Consider the following 16,209-nt stretch of genomic DNA (forward strand, 5'->3'; position numbering starts at 1 on the left):
TGGTGGATAGTGTGAGGCATTTCCAGAAAGGTTTAACTAAGGAAGGAAGCCCCAGCCTGAGCTTCAGGGGGTGCCATCCAGTAACAGGGCAAGAGGAGAGAGCTCCTTGAGGACCATCATTATCTTCCTGATTCCTGTGGGCACAGATGACCAGCTGCCCCACCGCTACGGAAGAGCCTTTGTCTCTGCCACAGTGGACTAGGAGCCCAAAGGAGCTTTTCCTTCCTTAACTGTGTTTTCGACTAGTAACTTTTTTCAAAGTGATGAGAACAGGAACAAATTTAGATGGCAAGATAATTATCGAAGAACAGAAAAAATTGACAAAGGGCAAAGAACTTGGCTTTTTAATATAAAAAATTATAATACTACCACAGTAAACATGCTTCCAGCACAGACTTTTGTCCTCTCTACCAATCAAATGTTATACATGCATACTGTCTGCGTGTTTGGAGTTATGATCTACACACACACACACACACACACACACACACACACAACACACACTCTGAACCTGATAGAATCTTAGACAAATCTTTTGATAATCGACACTTCAAAGGTTTATGCAAAGAATTCAAACAGATGCTCAATTTCGACATTCATCGACTGATTGCAGAATAGGAAAAAGTTCATAGATTTCAGACTTATGCCTATAAACAGAGAGGCAGAATGGATTTCTCTGTTTAGGGAGATTTAGGACACGCGACTTCAGCTAGGCTGTGTCGAATAAGGATAACCTTAGTCGCTCGATAATGTTAATTTGCCTCACAGTTTAATCAGAAGGTTGAGCCTTTATCTGCTCCATAACCTTACATAGGGATTCCTTGCTCGATACCCAACGCGTTAGCAGTTTTCCATTTTCTGGAAAGTTCTCTAGTTCTCCATTTTTCTAATAGATTTTTAGATATACATCAGATAAAGATGAGTAACAAAAGTTTCTCTCACTCGGCGTGGTATTGCTCAGACTATAATGCACCCATTGACTGTTTAAAAAAACTCTTTATATATTAATTATGCATAATAATGCGTTTCATTGTGACATTTTCATACATGTGTGCCCTATTGAGCTATTAAGTTCAGTGGTTTATACTTTTTAATTTTCCCTTCAATTTTTTTATTTCCTTTAAAAAAAAGATTATATGAGCTTTTCTGTATATATATTAAATGTTTTGATGTAAAGTAGAATTAATCTTTTTCCCTTTTCCCAAGCCTCTAAGTTTGTGTGGTTACGCAATATATTTATTCTATTGATGCATCCAGCTCTCTACGTAATGTTTGTGATCTACGGATGAAATATTGAGTAAGGGGAACTGGAAAGCTTTATGCAGTGATTTCTAGGGAAACAGCTAAGAACTAGTGCAGTAAACGCGATTTCAGATCAGGCAATAGCAACAGATATGGATAACGTGTAGAGGATTAAAGTTCCCTACCCTGGACAAAGAAACTACAGGCCACTGCTGACCACTGGGAGAAGAGAATTGCTTCTCCCAGGCATGGGCCCATGAGTGACTGTCCAGTGCAGAGCCGTCAGCCTTGAAACTACGTATTACCATTGACAAATAGTTTTATCTGATACCGATACTTTACACTGTCTGTTCCCCCTAACAGACCCTCTAATCACAGCACTGACCCTTAATATCATTTTATGTTTATCCTGTTTACAGTTTTCTCTTTAGTAGCCTGATTCGGCAGTCTCAGAAAATTCCACCGGTTGATGAATGTTGGGACTTGTGTGTCTTTGGCCACTGTTCTGGATGTTACTGCTTCAGGAAGGTTTTATGCTCATAGCTATGATTTATGCTAACAGCCATGTTTTCTACTAATAGCTGTTTTACTGGTTTCCCGGACTTGGAGTTTTTCTAACTGTAAATAGTGTAAACTTGGTGCTGGACTGCGTGGTAGTCAATTTTCTCCGTTGTCAACCATGTCCCGAAGCTGATGTCAAATGCTCTTGCTCATTTGAGCTACTGATTCTTTTTCCACCTCTGTCTTGGAGAGGGACGTTCTCCAGGGGTCCTCGCTTCACACTGGATAAATGCAGACGGACTAGGTCTGTTAAAGCTCATGGCTGCTGTACTTGCGTACACATTGATCCCTCGTTCCTCACGTCCGTGAGCTGATGGATCACTGACATCCCTCTACAGCCCTGGAAACACTGCCTTTTTGATTTCTACTGAACCTGGCGATTCATTAAATTTTATCATAAAATTTTTATCAAAGTGACTCTTTCATACACACACACAGTTAGGGTTAGGGATTCATGTGTGTGTGTGTGTGTGTGTGTGGTGTATTTCATATTCATGTATATATTGGGAAGTGTCCTTCACTAGCTTATATTGAGCATGTTATATGGCACTTGTCTCCTCTCCTTGGCTTGGTCTGAGAGGTTTTGTTCTTGGAGGAGAAGCAGATCTCGGCTCATTATCCTCTCGGCTCCTTGCCGTTTCTATGTCCAGTTTGCTTTCTTTTCTAGCCTGAAAAACGATGCCCTCCAGAAGCCTGTGATAAGCAAGGAAATAATGACCCCTTGCCCTTCTCCAAAGCTAATCATTTCCCTAAGGCAGTAAAGCATATCTATAGACCAACCACTTCTAAGGGCTGAAAACATCAAAAAGTACTTCACAGTCAGTCAGTTAAATAATGACCAGATATAGTAGAACATTTGGAGATAAATGGAGACTGTCGTGCCGTACTGAGGTGCTTTCTGGCAATTTATAGCTTATGTAAGAAAAGGGTAGGCTTCCTCGGGGGATTCTCTCCGCTCTTCAAAACCCTCTCATCTTAAAACGGCTTCTGATTGGCAACAACGACTCTGTAAAGTGATCTAATTTCCCGGAGCTTTGCCTCTCCGGTTCTCAATTTATTCCGCAGGACAAGATGTCCAAGGCTATCAACAAGTAAGTTTGAAATCACACTGCACATCTGCTCTCCACATTTACTGCTTTCCTAGCAACGCTCTATTACCTCAGCTTTAACAGCTTCGTCTTTCTAGACTTTAGGGACATAGGCCCTCAGAAATGAGTCAAACATCTTCCCTGTTGGCTCACCGTATACCACGGTCTGCCGCCAGGCCCTGGCTGCTCAAGGTGGTAAGGGGTTATGCTGAGAACCCGGGGGATTGTCTGAAAGGAAAAAGGAATAAAGCCACCATTTCCGCTCACCTGCTTGTTTGTCTTAGCAAAGTTGACTCAACCCCCTGCACCATGGGCCCCGTGAACCCTACTGGGCAGGCCTCACATCTGTAGCCTGGAGCCAAGTTCACACAGCGCACACCTGGATAGCAGGGATGGTATTTGCACTGGGGAAAGAAAATGTTCAGTCTTTAGTTCCACGGGGAAATAACTTGGAACTTTCCATAGTCTATTTGCAAATGCTAATTTGTTCCTTTACATTCTGGGGGCAAAAAATAAAATGACAAAAGGAAATTAAAAATTTCAATTCATAGTGACGCGTTGAATCCCTGATTCATTAAGTTTGGGTTGCTCTGTTCACTGTGTTAACAGACAATGCTTTGTCAACATCAAAATAGTCTTTAACCAGTCTGCCTCTGCGTGTGACAAGCCCCCCAGCATTCCAACAATTCTCTTTGAAAGTCCTGTGTCTCTGCACCCATTGCCAGGGGGCTTTCAAATGACTCCTAGGGCATCTGAGACCCTTTCATAGAAAGACTTTGGGAAAACTGAGGCAGGGCAGGAATTTCTACAGCTGGACAGCATCCTTCAGTGAGGGCCTGCCTCTCTGCCCTGTCCAGTCCAGGACTATTCTAAGGCCACCTAAAAGATGCTGCCTACAAGATGGGTTCTGATATCTATTTTTTTTTTAAAGTTAACTAATGTAAAAAACATGAGCATTTCCTGTCTGTTCAAAAAGGAGGAAAATTCCAGCTCACAGATGAAAACCAGATACAGTTCTGTAGAACATGTGCGGTATCACGTCTCCAGCTCAGGGATTCCTAGAGACCAGCCTAACCTCATCCTGCTGGGGGAGCTGGACGGCCAAGCCGACATTAGCCTGCAGGGCCCCCATGAGAGGTGTCTCCCCTCAACTTCTCTGTTCAGCCTTCTTCTTGCTGGTACAGGGAAAGGCACATTTTGGGGCAGCTTTGCTACCAGCTATGGACACCGTTACTTGACCAGACTCGGGGCTGGATGACGGTCTTCTAGCTTCCGTTTAAAGCTCTGCCTGTACCGCCTGCATGCCCCCATTGACTTCATCGGTGGGTGCTTGGGCTAGGCGCAAGCCTCCCTAACAGAGCTGCTTGGTGTGAGATTCCCTCTGCTCTTTTATTTTAAAAAAACCCAAAGGAAGCTGGAACTTCTGGCCCAAGGACCCTTATACCGAGTCTTACTCCCCACATGAGCACATTTCTCATAGAGATTACTTCAGAGAAACGATCAACACAGACGTCGGAGCGGGAAGTAGAAAGCACAGCAACGTAGCGAGGTGGCCAAGCGAAAAAGCTAGGAACACAGAGAAAAGTAACAGCCATGGCCACCGTTGTGCTGCGCCTTCCTGCTGCCACTCACTGGCCTCAGGGACTCCGAGCACCCACAAGGAAGCAGTTCTTTGGAGCTCGAGGACAACTCAGGCGGCCCCAAGTCCACAGCATGGCCTCTTCCTCCAGAGGGGCGAGGAAGAGGCCCGGAGAGCCCTCGTCTGTCCAGCCGAGCGTTACCTCATCCACATCAGAACAGGTGATGCCGTTGCCCGTGTAACCATCCGGGCAGGGTCCGCACTGGAAGCCATCCCTGGTGTCTGTGCATCGGACGCCTCGGAAGCAAGGGCTGGAGTCACACCGGCGTGGCGGGCGAGTTGGGGGTGCTGGAGGAGCTATGGGCACCAGTGTGTTTGGAGTTGGGGACTGAAAACTGAGAGGACCTGGAAAGCAAGACCAGTTCCATCCGGAGGTTTATTAACTCATCCGGAATATGTAGGATAAAAAAAAAAAATGACATTTGGCTTTCCTCATGAACTGCCCTCCCTCCCCGTCCCCGCCCCCACATCAATTCTTGTGCAGAATGACCAGAAGCCGCCGTCATGGGACCTCGCTTCAGATCCTCAGTGAGTCTGCCCTGCCCCACCCAGAACGAGCCGGTCACCACAGAAGGGCTTACCACAAGCCTGGCATTCAGCAATAGTGTTTCGCAAAAACGACGTTTCCTTGACCTTTAGAAACAGAAGGAAAAGATTGCAAAGGAATACTTGATATAAACCAAAATGAAAGCATCCTTGTATGACCGTCCAAGAAAGGTTGCCACAGCACTCAAGGAGCCTGTGATGGCTCCCCACTGCCTTGGCCATGGAGGCTCACGGCAAGCATGCCCCCTTTTTCCCCTCGGGCTGGTGGGCTGTGTGTGCTATGTGAGGTGTGGCTCCGGGCTAAGTCCCTCCTGCCTGTGCGGGCCTGCCCCTCCTCCGCCAGCAGAGAAGGTTCCGTCATAATGCTCAGGCTTGACTAGCCATGGGCTCTGTTCCTCACCTGCTGCCTCAGCAGATCCTTCACCTCTCCAAGGAGTTGGTTTAACTGTGTCATCTGACCCAAGAACTGTCGATTGAAGTCTCCTGTAGGAACAGCCAAAGGTAAGGAACATTCAGCCAGTGTCACTTGGTTCTGCAGGACTAAGGATCAAGGGCCTGGGACATGCTCTGTAAGCACTCTGTCACTAAGTTACATCTCTCTAGTCCATGGCCTTTCTGAGACAGGGACTTACTGTATAGCCCAAGCTGGGGTCAAAACTGGCAATCCTCCTGCCTCAGCCTCCTGAGTGCTGGGAATACAGTCATGCACCTCCATGTCCGGTTGATGACAGTCATTTATTTCTAAGTGATTCAGAATGAAATGGCTCCCTAGACAATCACTATGATGAGATTATTAAACACCCAGCAGTATCCAAATTCAGCTTAGGGTAATTTATCTAATTCGTCTAACAAAATAATGCGACGAATGCTGCTAGTTACTTAGTCCAAATTTGTGAGTTATAAAAATAAAAGGCAGTGAAAAGATCCCTTGGTCTGGGCTTCGTCCAAGAGCCTGGTTTGTACAGATGCATTCTCTGGGCCGCTGTGCTGCCAACAAATATCTGGGTTCGGGGACCCAGCCCCTCTGGGAGCCTTGACATGTGTCTGTGTTGATGAGCGTGTGCTCGCGGCCCAAGAGCTCACACCTGTGCTTGTGGCGGCCAAGGGTTCGCTCTGCTGCAGGAAACAGTCTTGTAGGCTGGCCACCTGGAACAGCGAGCCCCGCACCACCAGCTTCAGCTCTTCCAAGAAGTCCTAGGAGGAGGAAAAATAAAATAAAAAAAAATCAAACCACGGCATGCATACCGGAGATCACCGCCGCTGTTCAAAAGCCAATGTGCTTGCAGAGCCACCCTTTCCAGAACAGAGCAGCCCCGTGTGCTTGGACACAGGCGCTTACGTAATCTCTGTAGGTTCCCATTTGTCCTTGAGCCTGTGTGTCCCACCTTTTGGACCGAAGCAAATATGAAAGTAGCCAGTTGCCTAGGCAAAACCTGGCATCTGAACAGGTGTTTTCCATCACAGTAAACACGCTATTCTGTGGCAGGAACCTCTCTCAAGGACTGCCTGGATTTTGCTTATGGAATTTAGATTACAGTAAAATAATGATTCAGTTTGAAGCAGTGTTGCTCTTAGGGTGCCTTGGCTCCAGGTTGTTACAACAAGCTTCTGATTTTCTTGGGCCACAGGAATGAGTAATGTTATATTTTGTGATCATCAGGTACTTGTCACTGTGTTATATTCTGTGATCATCAGGAACTTGTCACTGTGTTGTCTCGTTTCTTTTGTCGGTCTCTCCTTGATGGTCACAAGTCAGTCTCCTGACTCTTTCTTGTGCATCGATATGATGACAGAAAGTCCATGTTAGCTTCTAATGTGACACGATCATCGTCATTTTGGAAATTAAGCATCTTCAGAGGAATTCTGACTTTAAAGTTTGTCCAGATTTATTCAACCCAGCAACAAGTTTTGTGTTGGATGTCAGACTGGGTGGTCCACGGAGGCAGGATTTCAGGTAGTTCTGATTTCTATGGTTCCTAGATGTCTACAACAAGTCAGTTTTCTGACTAACTGATAGTTTGTGGCCATGAGGACCAGGGTTCTAAGGTCCCTGGGACGGTCTAAGAAGGCCGGACTTTTGGGAAAATTCAGAGTATAGCCTGTGGTGACCTGTGGTGCTGAGCCCTGACTTTAGCATCTGATTTGATTATAGACATCAACTTCTAAGATGCTCAGTGGTAGAACTTCTGGCTGTCATTCACTGTTGGGTGATTTGGGCCCCTTGTAAATTAAGTCAATCCTTTCTTTCTAGCCACTAGTTGCCACCTCTATATGAATTTTAAAAAATCTCTTTATAACTTCCCAAAAATCAAAACAAAACCCAAATGCCCCCTAGATTTCAACTTTCTTGGAATTTCTGCTTAACACTGCTTCCCAGCACACACTGACAAGAGAGCTAAGGTCAGTTTTAGAGTTTCCGTATCACCATCCTAAAACGACACCAAAGTCCTTCCTGCTAGTGATGGAAACCATCGCTTCTCCCTCCTCCTTGTAGGGTGGGCATAGACAGCTTGAGACTAAAGCACATATAATAAACCAACCACACAGAAGTGGAGAACGAGCGTGGAGGCCCAGGAGACCACAGCATTGATGCTGACGCTCCTTCCTCTACCAGATGAAACTCGAGAGCTGTGACCAGATATAAATGATCACAAAGGACAAAAACTACCCCAGTTCTTCATAGGAATCACAGCATCTCACAGTAAACAAAGCGAAAAGAAACGTGGCGGTTTCCATGGCAGGTTCGGTGACAGGACATTGGAAATCTCCACCAACATGGCATAAAGAGAAGACAGGGTTGATGGGAATTTTTTGAGACTTCATTGAAACAGAGGCGTCCTTAAACTCATCTTTGCTAGCAAATGGTTTGCCAGTATCTGTGTGTGGGGGAAATGCTTCTTGTGCTTGGCAGTTCTCAACCGTTCTTTGTTATTTGCATTAAAATAGTAAATAACAACATTTAAAAAGGAGTGAAAATACATGATCCTACTAGACAAAGATAATTTACTTAATTTTAGCTACTCCTTTTAAACTTTACAATTGTTTGAAAAGCCAACTCCAAAGAACCTATTTATTTAACTAGAAACAGAAGTTCTCAATTTTGATTTCCTATAAAATATGAATTTTTTAAAAATATTGATGCCTAGTCACCAGAGCTTCAGATTCTGATTTAATTTGTCTTGGTGTGGCGGGTAGCTAACAAATGTTTTGCAATTCCCAAGTGACTCTAAATACACAGCATTGGGCCGACAGCAATGAGCTAATACATCTTCTTTACCATAGGCCTTTGTACTGAGGCCATGGAAGCCCATTTTCCATCTTGAGAATTGTTTGTGGTTCCTACCTTGGCTTCCTCTGGAATGTCCTCAGTTCAATGGACTCCGGGTTCTGGTAAGGCCAGAAAAGGCTCTGGGGAGGTTGTGCATGGAATCCACCTGGGCACAGTCCAGGTAGAGTTCTATGGAGCCAGCCCCTTCTGCAAATTGCTCAGTCTCAGGAGAATCCTGGTGGCGCTCCCATCAGCCAGCTGCAAGTTGTTGAAAACCACCAAATGGATCTTCCATCATCCTTCAGGTAACGAGGATGGCTGGAGCAAAAATGGAGCAAAGACATAATGAGAGGAAGGAAGGTTGTTCTGGGCTACGCGACCTTCTGGTCACAGGGCTGGCCACTGGAAACAACGTGGGTTGTAAACAAATGTTGGTTTATTACCTTTTGTTGTGCCAGCTACTATCCTTGGTATGACACAGTACTATTAGGTGACCTACCTTCCTCCTGGGGATGTTTTGTGAAGATGGAAAAACATAGAATGCTAGCACATCCAGGAATAAACACAACTCTAATGAATAGACAGAGCCTCCCCATCCAAAAGTCAGATAAAATTCGTGAACATCCCTTAAAGGCATGCATTCACCAAGCACGAGTACGCTGAGCACATCGGGATGTGAGTGCTGTTCTCAGTTGCTTTAATTTCGGAGGGCAACGCTATGAAACTAGCGTAAGCATTGGGGCAGCAAGTGCAGCTTAGACAAGGGAGGAGCTCGCTCAGGTCATTGTAAGCTGACGGACTGAAATCAGAGCCCCAGTGCGGTACGCTCCAGGGCACAGCTGGGCCTTGTAAGCATATTTCACACCACGTTTTCGATGCAGCTCTGTCCCTCATCAACCATCCCTCACAGTCTAGAAAAGAGACTCACGACCATGACTTGTTTTCTGTCCCCTCAGGTGCAAAGCTCTCTGTCTTTATTATACACACCAACTAAGGACTCAGGGAATTTAAAATTTTCTGGCTTTTAGCTCTGCTTTTTTGACGCCATTGTTGCCGGAGCGGATGTATTAGGACCTGAACTAAAATCTGATCCGAAAGCCAAGCCGTTTGTGAGTGGAAGTCGTTGGCTCAGTTTTGGCTAGAAAGACCAAAATGATTTGTTTCAAGGCTTGATGAACCTGCCAAGATACTTTCAGGCACACACACACAACACACACACACACACACAACAACACACACACACATCCCCAAATGCAATACATTTGTATTAAAATTGAAAACTGGAAGCTAGCACACATATTTAAACCTCTGTTGCTGTTGATATGTGTGTCTTTCCTCAAGTGCCTCCTCAGCAGCCTGGAAATGCCAACCTAGAGCTGCCACAGAGGCCAGCTAGCCAACGAACTGTTGTGTCGCCATGCTGCCAAAGAAATGGTATATTTTAAGGCTTTGCCACAGTAAACTTTCTAGGTCCAACGTCTTGCTCCTCCCAACTCTGCTAGCTTTGCTTTTCTGTTTGACAGCTGTGTGGGGAGAGGGACAGAACTGGCATCCTGTTCTGTGACATACAGATGGGGAGGGCAGGGGTCTGACAGAGCTTTCTTATGTCCGTGTGGTCACGCTATGTGCATCCTGTCAGAGAAGAAAACTTGTAAGACCTGGACCTTCCATGGCAGCTCAATGCTAACTTTCCTGAAGTATTGATAAGGCTTAATAAATGCAATAAACATCGTGTGAGGAGACATTAGATGGTGACTGTAAAATACATGAGGAGACATTCTCCGTCCCTTCTCTCGACCTTCTCTCTCTTTCCTCTTGAGTTTGGGGATTAGTGGTGTTGAGTCATTCCCCCTGAGAAAAGAATGAAGTTTGATTTCTAATCTTGTCTGCAACAGAATCTTTACCTCTTTATCTACTAGGAACTTTATCACAAGTTTAAAGTACTGGCTGCATGGCTGGGAGCTGGAGCTATATACAGTAACTAAGAGAGGAAGAAATTAAGAGCAAACGTAAGCACCTCTTCAATTTTTTTTAAACCCCAATTACTTTACTACTTAGAACAGTTTGCAACTACCTGGCATTTTACAAGCCAATAAAATACCATCTGTCTATTAAACTTGAATTAGGTCATACACACTTTTAGCCAACACACCATCACTCGAGTTAAAACCACACGTCTCCCTGTATTCACGGCTTAAGAAGATAGTCATTTCGTTTCAAACACAGAGTTAAAACCAATACTCTTGACTTTCCTCCCCAAACTAAGATTTCTCTGGATTTCAAAGGGAACATCATTTGGGCACAATGCCACTTTTCACAGATCCCTGCAGCGCACACGGGTCATGGTTTATTTTCACAACTGACTGGCTGAATGGTGTTTTATAAACAGTACCCGTGGGGTAGATGCTGTGAATACGAACTTTCAAAGAACAATTAAATGACTTTCATTTAAAGCTTTCCACATAAAAGCTGGCAGAGTGGCCCTTCCCAGTCCTAGCCCACAGCAAACCCTGCCTGTGTGCTCAGACCCTCCTGAACGAGCGCTGTATTCCGAAGTCTTGTGTTTTCTGTGCCTATGCACCAACGTCTCACAAATGACATATTTCCCCAAGTGCCTAGGACTTGTGATGAAGGGGGAGAGGAGGCTGTGTGTGTGTGTGTGTGTGTGTGTGTGTATGTGTGTGTTGTATGTGTGTGTGTGTATGTGTGTGTGTATGTGTGTGTTGTGTGTGATGTATGTGTTGTGTGTTTTATGTGTGTGTGTATGTGTGTGTGTATGTGTGTGTGTATGTGTGTGTATGTGTATGTGTGTGTATGTGTGTGTGTTTATGTGTGTGTGTATGTGTATGGTGTGTGTATGTGTGTGTATTGTGTGTGTGTTTATGTGTGTGTATGTGTATGTGTGTGTGTATGTGTGTGTATGTGTGTGTGTATGTGTGTGTGTGTGTGTGTTGAAACTTTCACAGTGTCTGTTAGAAAAATCGAGTGCCTTGACATTTACCATTCTTCATTCTGATCAATAATTTTTGTTTCTTATGACTTTCATTTTTCATTTTTCTCTTTTATGGCAAATTCCTCACTTCCCTCCTCACTTCCCTGCCTCATACTTTTATATCATATCTTCTGAGCCCTTAGCCCACCCAGAAGGCAATCAGATGTGTGCTGAGAAAGCCATCTTGTCCTCATCAGTCACAGAGACCCTCAAAGCAGTCGTGAGTTTTGTCCCCAGAGACCTTGCAGCCTCTGGGTGGGTGCTCCTGACATCCCCGGAGGCAGAGAACACAGATGCTCCCTCTTCTCAGCGCTCCCGGCATCCGGAAGCCAGCCCCTGACCCCAGAACACCACACCTCTGCCCGGTCAGTGCTCTGGGGAATGTTTCCTGGGTCCAGTTCTGTTTCTCCAGCTGCAGCTCCAGCAGCTCCCAGGCCCAGCAAGCCAGCCTGGTGTTCACTAATCGTGTGGTCTGATGCAAAGGACAACCGCGAGCTGGCCTGGAAGGAGGCCGACAGATGCCCCTGTGGCAAGTGGCCTCTGCCGCCGCTATCTGCTGTTTCTCTGAGTTCCTCTGTGAGACCTCTGCCTCACCCCTCAGCATTGGTCCATTTTGAACAGTTTGGGGATGGGAAGCCTGCGTTTTCTGATCCTTCTGATCAGAATTCTTGCCTATTTGTATGTTTAATAATTTTATATATATTTGTATGAAGGCTTTGCAGGGATGTATGTTATGTGTGTTTACATTTGTGTGTGGTGTAGGCAGAGGTCAGAAGAGGGTGTCAGATGGCCTCAAACTCGAGCTAGGGACAGTTGAGAGCTGCCAGTTGGATGCTGAGAACAGAATCCAGGGCCTCTGTGAGAATAAGTGCTCATAACACTGAGCCACCTCTCCAGCCCAGGTCTTGCCTTTCTAAAGCAAGCACAGTGATGAGCAGATGAAGCCCTCCAATAGCTGCTAGTGGTTTCTGGTTAATTCTAAACTCCTTATCCAGGACAGGCCCCAGTCTGACCATCACCTTAATTTCTTTCCACACGGCCAAGTCTATTCTTCTTCATATTCTCCGTATCTGAAAGGATCCGGACAGCTGTTTGCTGTCACCCACAATCACACCTCCTAAAAAATGTGGAGGACTCTGCTGTCTAAGCTTAGTCTGTTTGTGACCGTCACAGTCTGGGGCCTGATCTGACGACACGAGCTTATGTTTGCTTGCCTGTGTACCAGGTGACACAGCCTGATGAGATGCCATTTCTGTGGCTTGTAAGGAAAACAAAACCATCGAACCAAGCCTAAGAGAGAAGGATTTGAAGTTCTGCTACATTTGGGAAGGAATTGTTCAAAAAAGTGCTTTTGAAGAAATGGACCTTGTAGTAAAAAATGCTGTCGCTTACCGACTTTTAAAGTAATGAGGCTGAGTGCCAGCTTTAAAAACCTAGACATGATAGGATCTTGTGGGCCTGGGCAGAGAGTCGAGAGCGACCTGGTCTGCAGGCGCTCGGGGAGGCAGCATAAACAGCAAATGACCTTACTCCTCAGTACTTTGAAGTCTCAGATGAAAACCATCGTTGGCAGCTTGGGTCATCTTTTAAAGTCATTACACATTTTAAAGACGGCTCCTCGCTATCATCGTCCTCCATGGTAGAACTCCTGTTTGTCTTTGCTGATTTATTTTTAACGGCTATGTAACGGTCATGGGTAACTTCTATACTTTGGCGTTCCATACAAAAGGAAATCACCAAATTGATGGGGAATGTCTTTCTGTAGGCTGTGATTGTGTCGCTCTGATTGGTTGATAAATAAAATGCTGACTGGCCAGTAGCCAGGCAGGAAGTATAGGTAGGATAAACAGACAAGGAGAATTGTGGAAAGTGGAAGGCTGAGTCAGTAGACACCAGCCTGCCATCCAGGGAGCAGCATGTAATGGCACACAGGTAAAGCCATGGAAAACGTGGCGACATATAGATGAACAGAAATGGGCTGAGTTTAAGTGTAAGAGCTAGACAGTAGTTAGCCTGAGCTAATGATCAAGCAGTTTTAATTAATACAAGCTTTTTTTTTTTTTTTTTTTTTTTTTTTTTTTGGTTTTTCAAGACAGGGTTTCTCTGTGTAGCTTTGCGCCTTTCCTGGAACTCACTTGGTAGACCAGGCTGGCCTCGAACTCACAGAGATCTGCCTGCCTCTGCCTCCCAGTGCTGAGATTAAAGGCGTGCTCCATCACCGCCCGGCTAATTAATACAAGCTTTTGAGTGATTATTTTATAAGCAGCTGCGGGGTCTGTGGGGCTGGGCAGGACCAGAGAAATCTTCAGCTACACCAAGTAACTTTTTCCTAACAATTCTCTGTGTGACCATGGCAAATGCAGCCCTGTTTCAAAAGGCTCTTTAGATCAGTTTTCACATATGTAAGGTTTACAGAGGGTGGGTAGAGGGAAGACAGAGAAACCACTAGGGAGAGGGAGGCCCGGCGATTATGCAAAGTGCCGGAGGAGGGAGTTATTCTGAAAGGTTATGAGAGTCATGATAGTACTCGTCAGTGACAAAGTTGTGAGGGGCACAGAGCCCAAAGGTCGTGCTCTAGGACAGTTACAAAGCAATGGCTTCAGCAGCCTGCGGCCCTTCCTAGATCTGCACAATCTCAGAATATTAACAGGACAACTCATCCACTTCATCTCTCTCTTGACAAATCCCTTCAATAAAAGTGCAGCTGCCACTGTACAGTTCTGGCCACAGGGAACTCATTACTTCCCAGAGAAATGCACGTAGCTTTTGGATAGCTCGCCACAATTTTCCTAGTACAGAGCGAGTAAGTCCCACCGGTGGGTTCTAATCTTATTTTTCAGGGCCAGAACAAGTTTAGTCTGATCCCCATGTCAAACAATTTTCTTCAAACATTTTCACATCTCTCCTGTCTTCTGTCTGGCTCCTTATTTTTCTATTTCCTTTAACTTTTCAACTTGGACATGATTTTAAAAAAGTGTGTGTGTGTGTGTGTGTGTGTGTGTGTGTGTGTGTGTGTGTGTGTGTGTCCTAAACAGATGCTTCTCTTCTTGAGGGAGGCTCTGATTGGACAGTGTCCAAGATGAAATGCAGCAGCATGGATGTGGCTCTATTAATTCAAGTAGTCCAGCCACAAATATACATTAAGGAAAACCAAAGTTTTTTTTTGTTTTGTTTTGTTTTTTGTTTTTTTTTGAGACAGGGTTTCTCTGTGTAGCTTTGCGCCTTTCCTGGAACTCACTCTGTAGCCCAGGTTGGCCTTGAACTCACAGAGATCTGCCTGCCTCTGCCTCCCAAGTGCTGGGATTAAAGGTGTCCACCACCACTGCCCAGCTGGAAAACCAAAGTCTTAAAAGCCTTTTAAAAATAGTTTACAGGTCTAGAGAGATGGCTCAGAACAATGGCTGCCCTTCCAGAGGACCTGGGTTCAATTCCTAGCACCCACATGTTGGGTCACAACTGTCTGTAATTTTAGTTCAGAGAATCCAACTCCCTCTTTTGGCCTCCACGGGCACCAGGCATGCAAATTGTGCATGGACGTGTACATACATGGTGCATAGACATGCATGCAAGCAAAACATTCATATGCATAAAATAATAAAGAAAGAAAATTTTAAAAAGTTGCATCACAGTATCTGACAGATCCTTCATTCAGCAAATGTTTTGCACCTCTATTATGTATCCAGTGTGGTGCTCAGCATCCAGTGATGTCGAGGAGGACGCTTTGGTCAGCTCTCTCAAATTCTGCAGTCGACAATTCACTTTTCACTCCCAGAGAACAGATTTTACGCTTGTACTTATTCAATTTAATCTGATTGACCGTGGCCACTGTGCCGTCTGGCAAATGTTGATGGCATTCAATGTATTCAATTCTGCTTCCCTGCTTTATGCAATAAAGTACTATTGTTACTTAAGGCACTGTGTTGATTCTTGGCTGTAAGGTGGTTTATCTAACCCAGTTGTCTTCTGGCATATTCCTTTTTATATCGTTTGGAAAAGCAAATGAGAGACTTATGAATTTTTCTTCTAAAGTCAAGCTATGGCATCCTCACAATGCCTATTTGAGCTCTCACCTTGGAAATTGTTGTAAAAAAGAGAAAGCTCACCATGTCTTATCCTTGCCAGCCCTGTTTTGTGTTTTAAAACCCCAGATTTGTTTTCTAGGCAACCCTAAAGTACATGAATAATAATAATAGAAAATGTCAAGGATTGTTCTAAAGCTCATCAGTCTGAGGCTTTTAGGATCTTTTTGTAAAAGGAAGAGCATACTCCAGTCTGCTTCCTGTGATGTCTAAACATTAGCAACAGTGGCTACGCTACCACTTTCTTTACTGAATACCCCAATATGTAGCCAGCCTGGATATGGACAACTAAGTTTGTTGAGGGGACTGTTATTCTGCTCAGGACTCAGTGCACCCATGTATTCTGATTACTGCCTGTCCCACCTCCCACCTGTCAACTTCCCTTGTTACCGCCGTCCCTTTTCCAGAGTCAGGAGTTTCGGTTTTGTTTTGTGACTCATTCAGTTTAAACAGGGCTGGCTGGCTGTGTGACCATTGGATTAGAACTACACACTGGATGCTGGCAGGGCCACCAGGGGGCGCACAGCAATGGGAGCACAGCGACGGGAGCACAGCCATGGGAGCACAGCGACGGGAGCACAGCCATGGGAGCACAGCCATGGGAGCACAGCCATGGGAGCACAGCAATGGGAGCACAGCAATGGGAGCAACGACTCCCCCTTTCTCAGAGTCGTTTGTTGGTGGTGCTGGGAGCTGAGCCCAGGCTAGGAAAGCATCCCACCATGAGCTTCATCTCCAGCCCTCGTTTCTACTTTTTATTTTGAGACAGGGTTTCACTAAAGAGCCCAGGCTAG

General features: G+C 45.3%; 1 protein-coding gene across 1 annotated transcript in view; it reads right to left on the reverse strand.

The window, feature by feature from the left end:
* The window catches only part of LOC114682147 (thrombospondin-4), a 33,395-nt gene extending 20,421 nt beyond the window's left edge, over positions 1 to 12,974 (reverse strand). The window contains 8 exon segments of the mRNA XM_037202025.1: positions 3,045 to 3,119; positions 3,191 to 3,295; positions 4,673 to 4,875; positions 5,112 to 5,163; positions 5,477 to 5,559; positions 6,162 to 6,270; positions 11,693 to 11,836; positions 12,936 to 12,974. Of these exon segments, the coding sequence (XP_037057920.1) occupies positions 3,045 to 3,119; positions 3,191 to 3,295; positions 4,673 to 4,875; positions 5,112 to 5,163; positions 5,477 to 5,559; positions 6,162 to 6,270; positions 11,693 to 11,836; positions 12,936 to 12,974 (810 nt within the window).
* Positions 12,975 to 16,209: the final 3,235 nt, after the last annotated feature.

This window comes from Peromyscus leucopus, unplaced genomic scaffold (assembly GCF_004664715.2).
Source record: "Peromyscus leucopus breed LL Stock unplaced genomic scaffold, UCI_PerLeu_2.1 scaffold_931, whole genome shotgun sequence".
NCBI lineage: Eukaryota > Metazoa > Chordata > Mammalia > Rodentia > Cricetidae > Peromyscus > Peromyscus leucopus.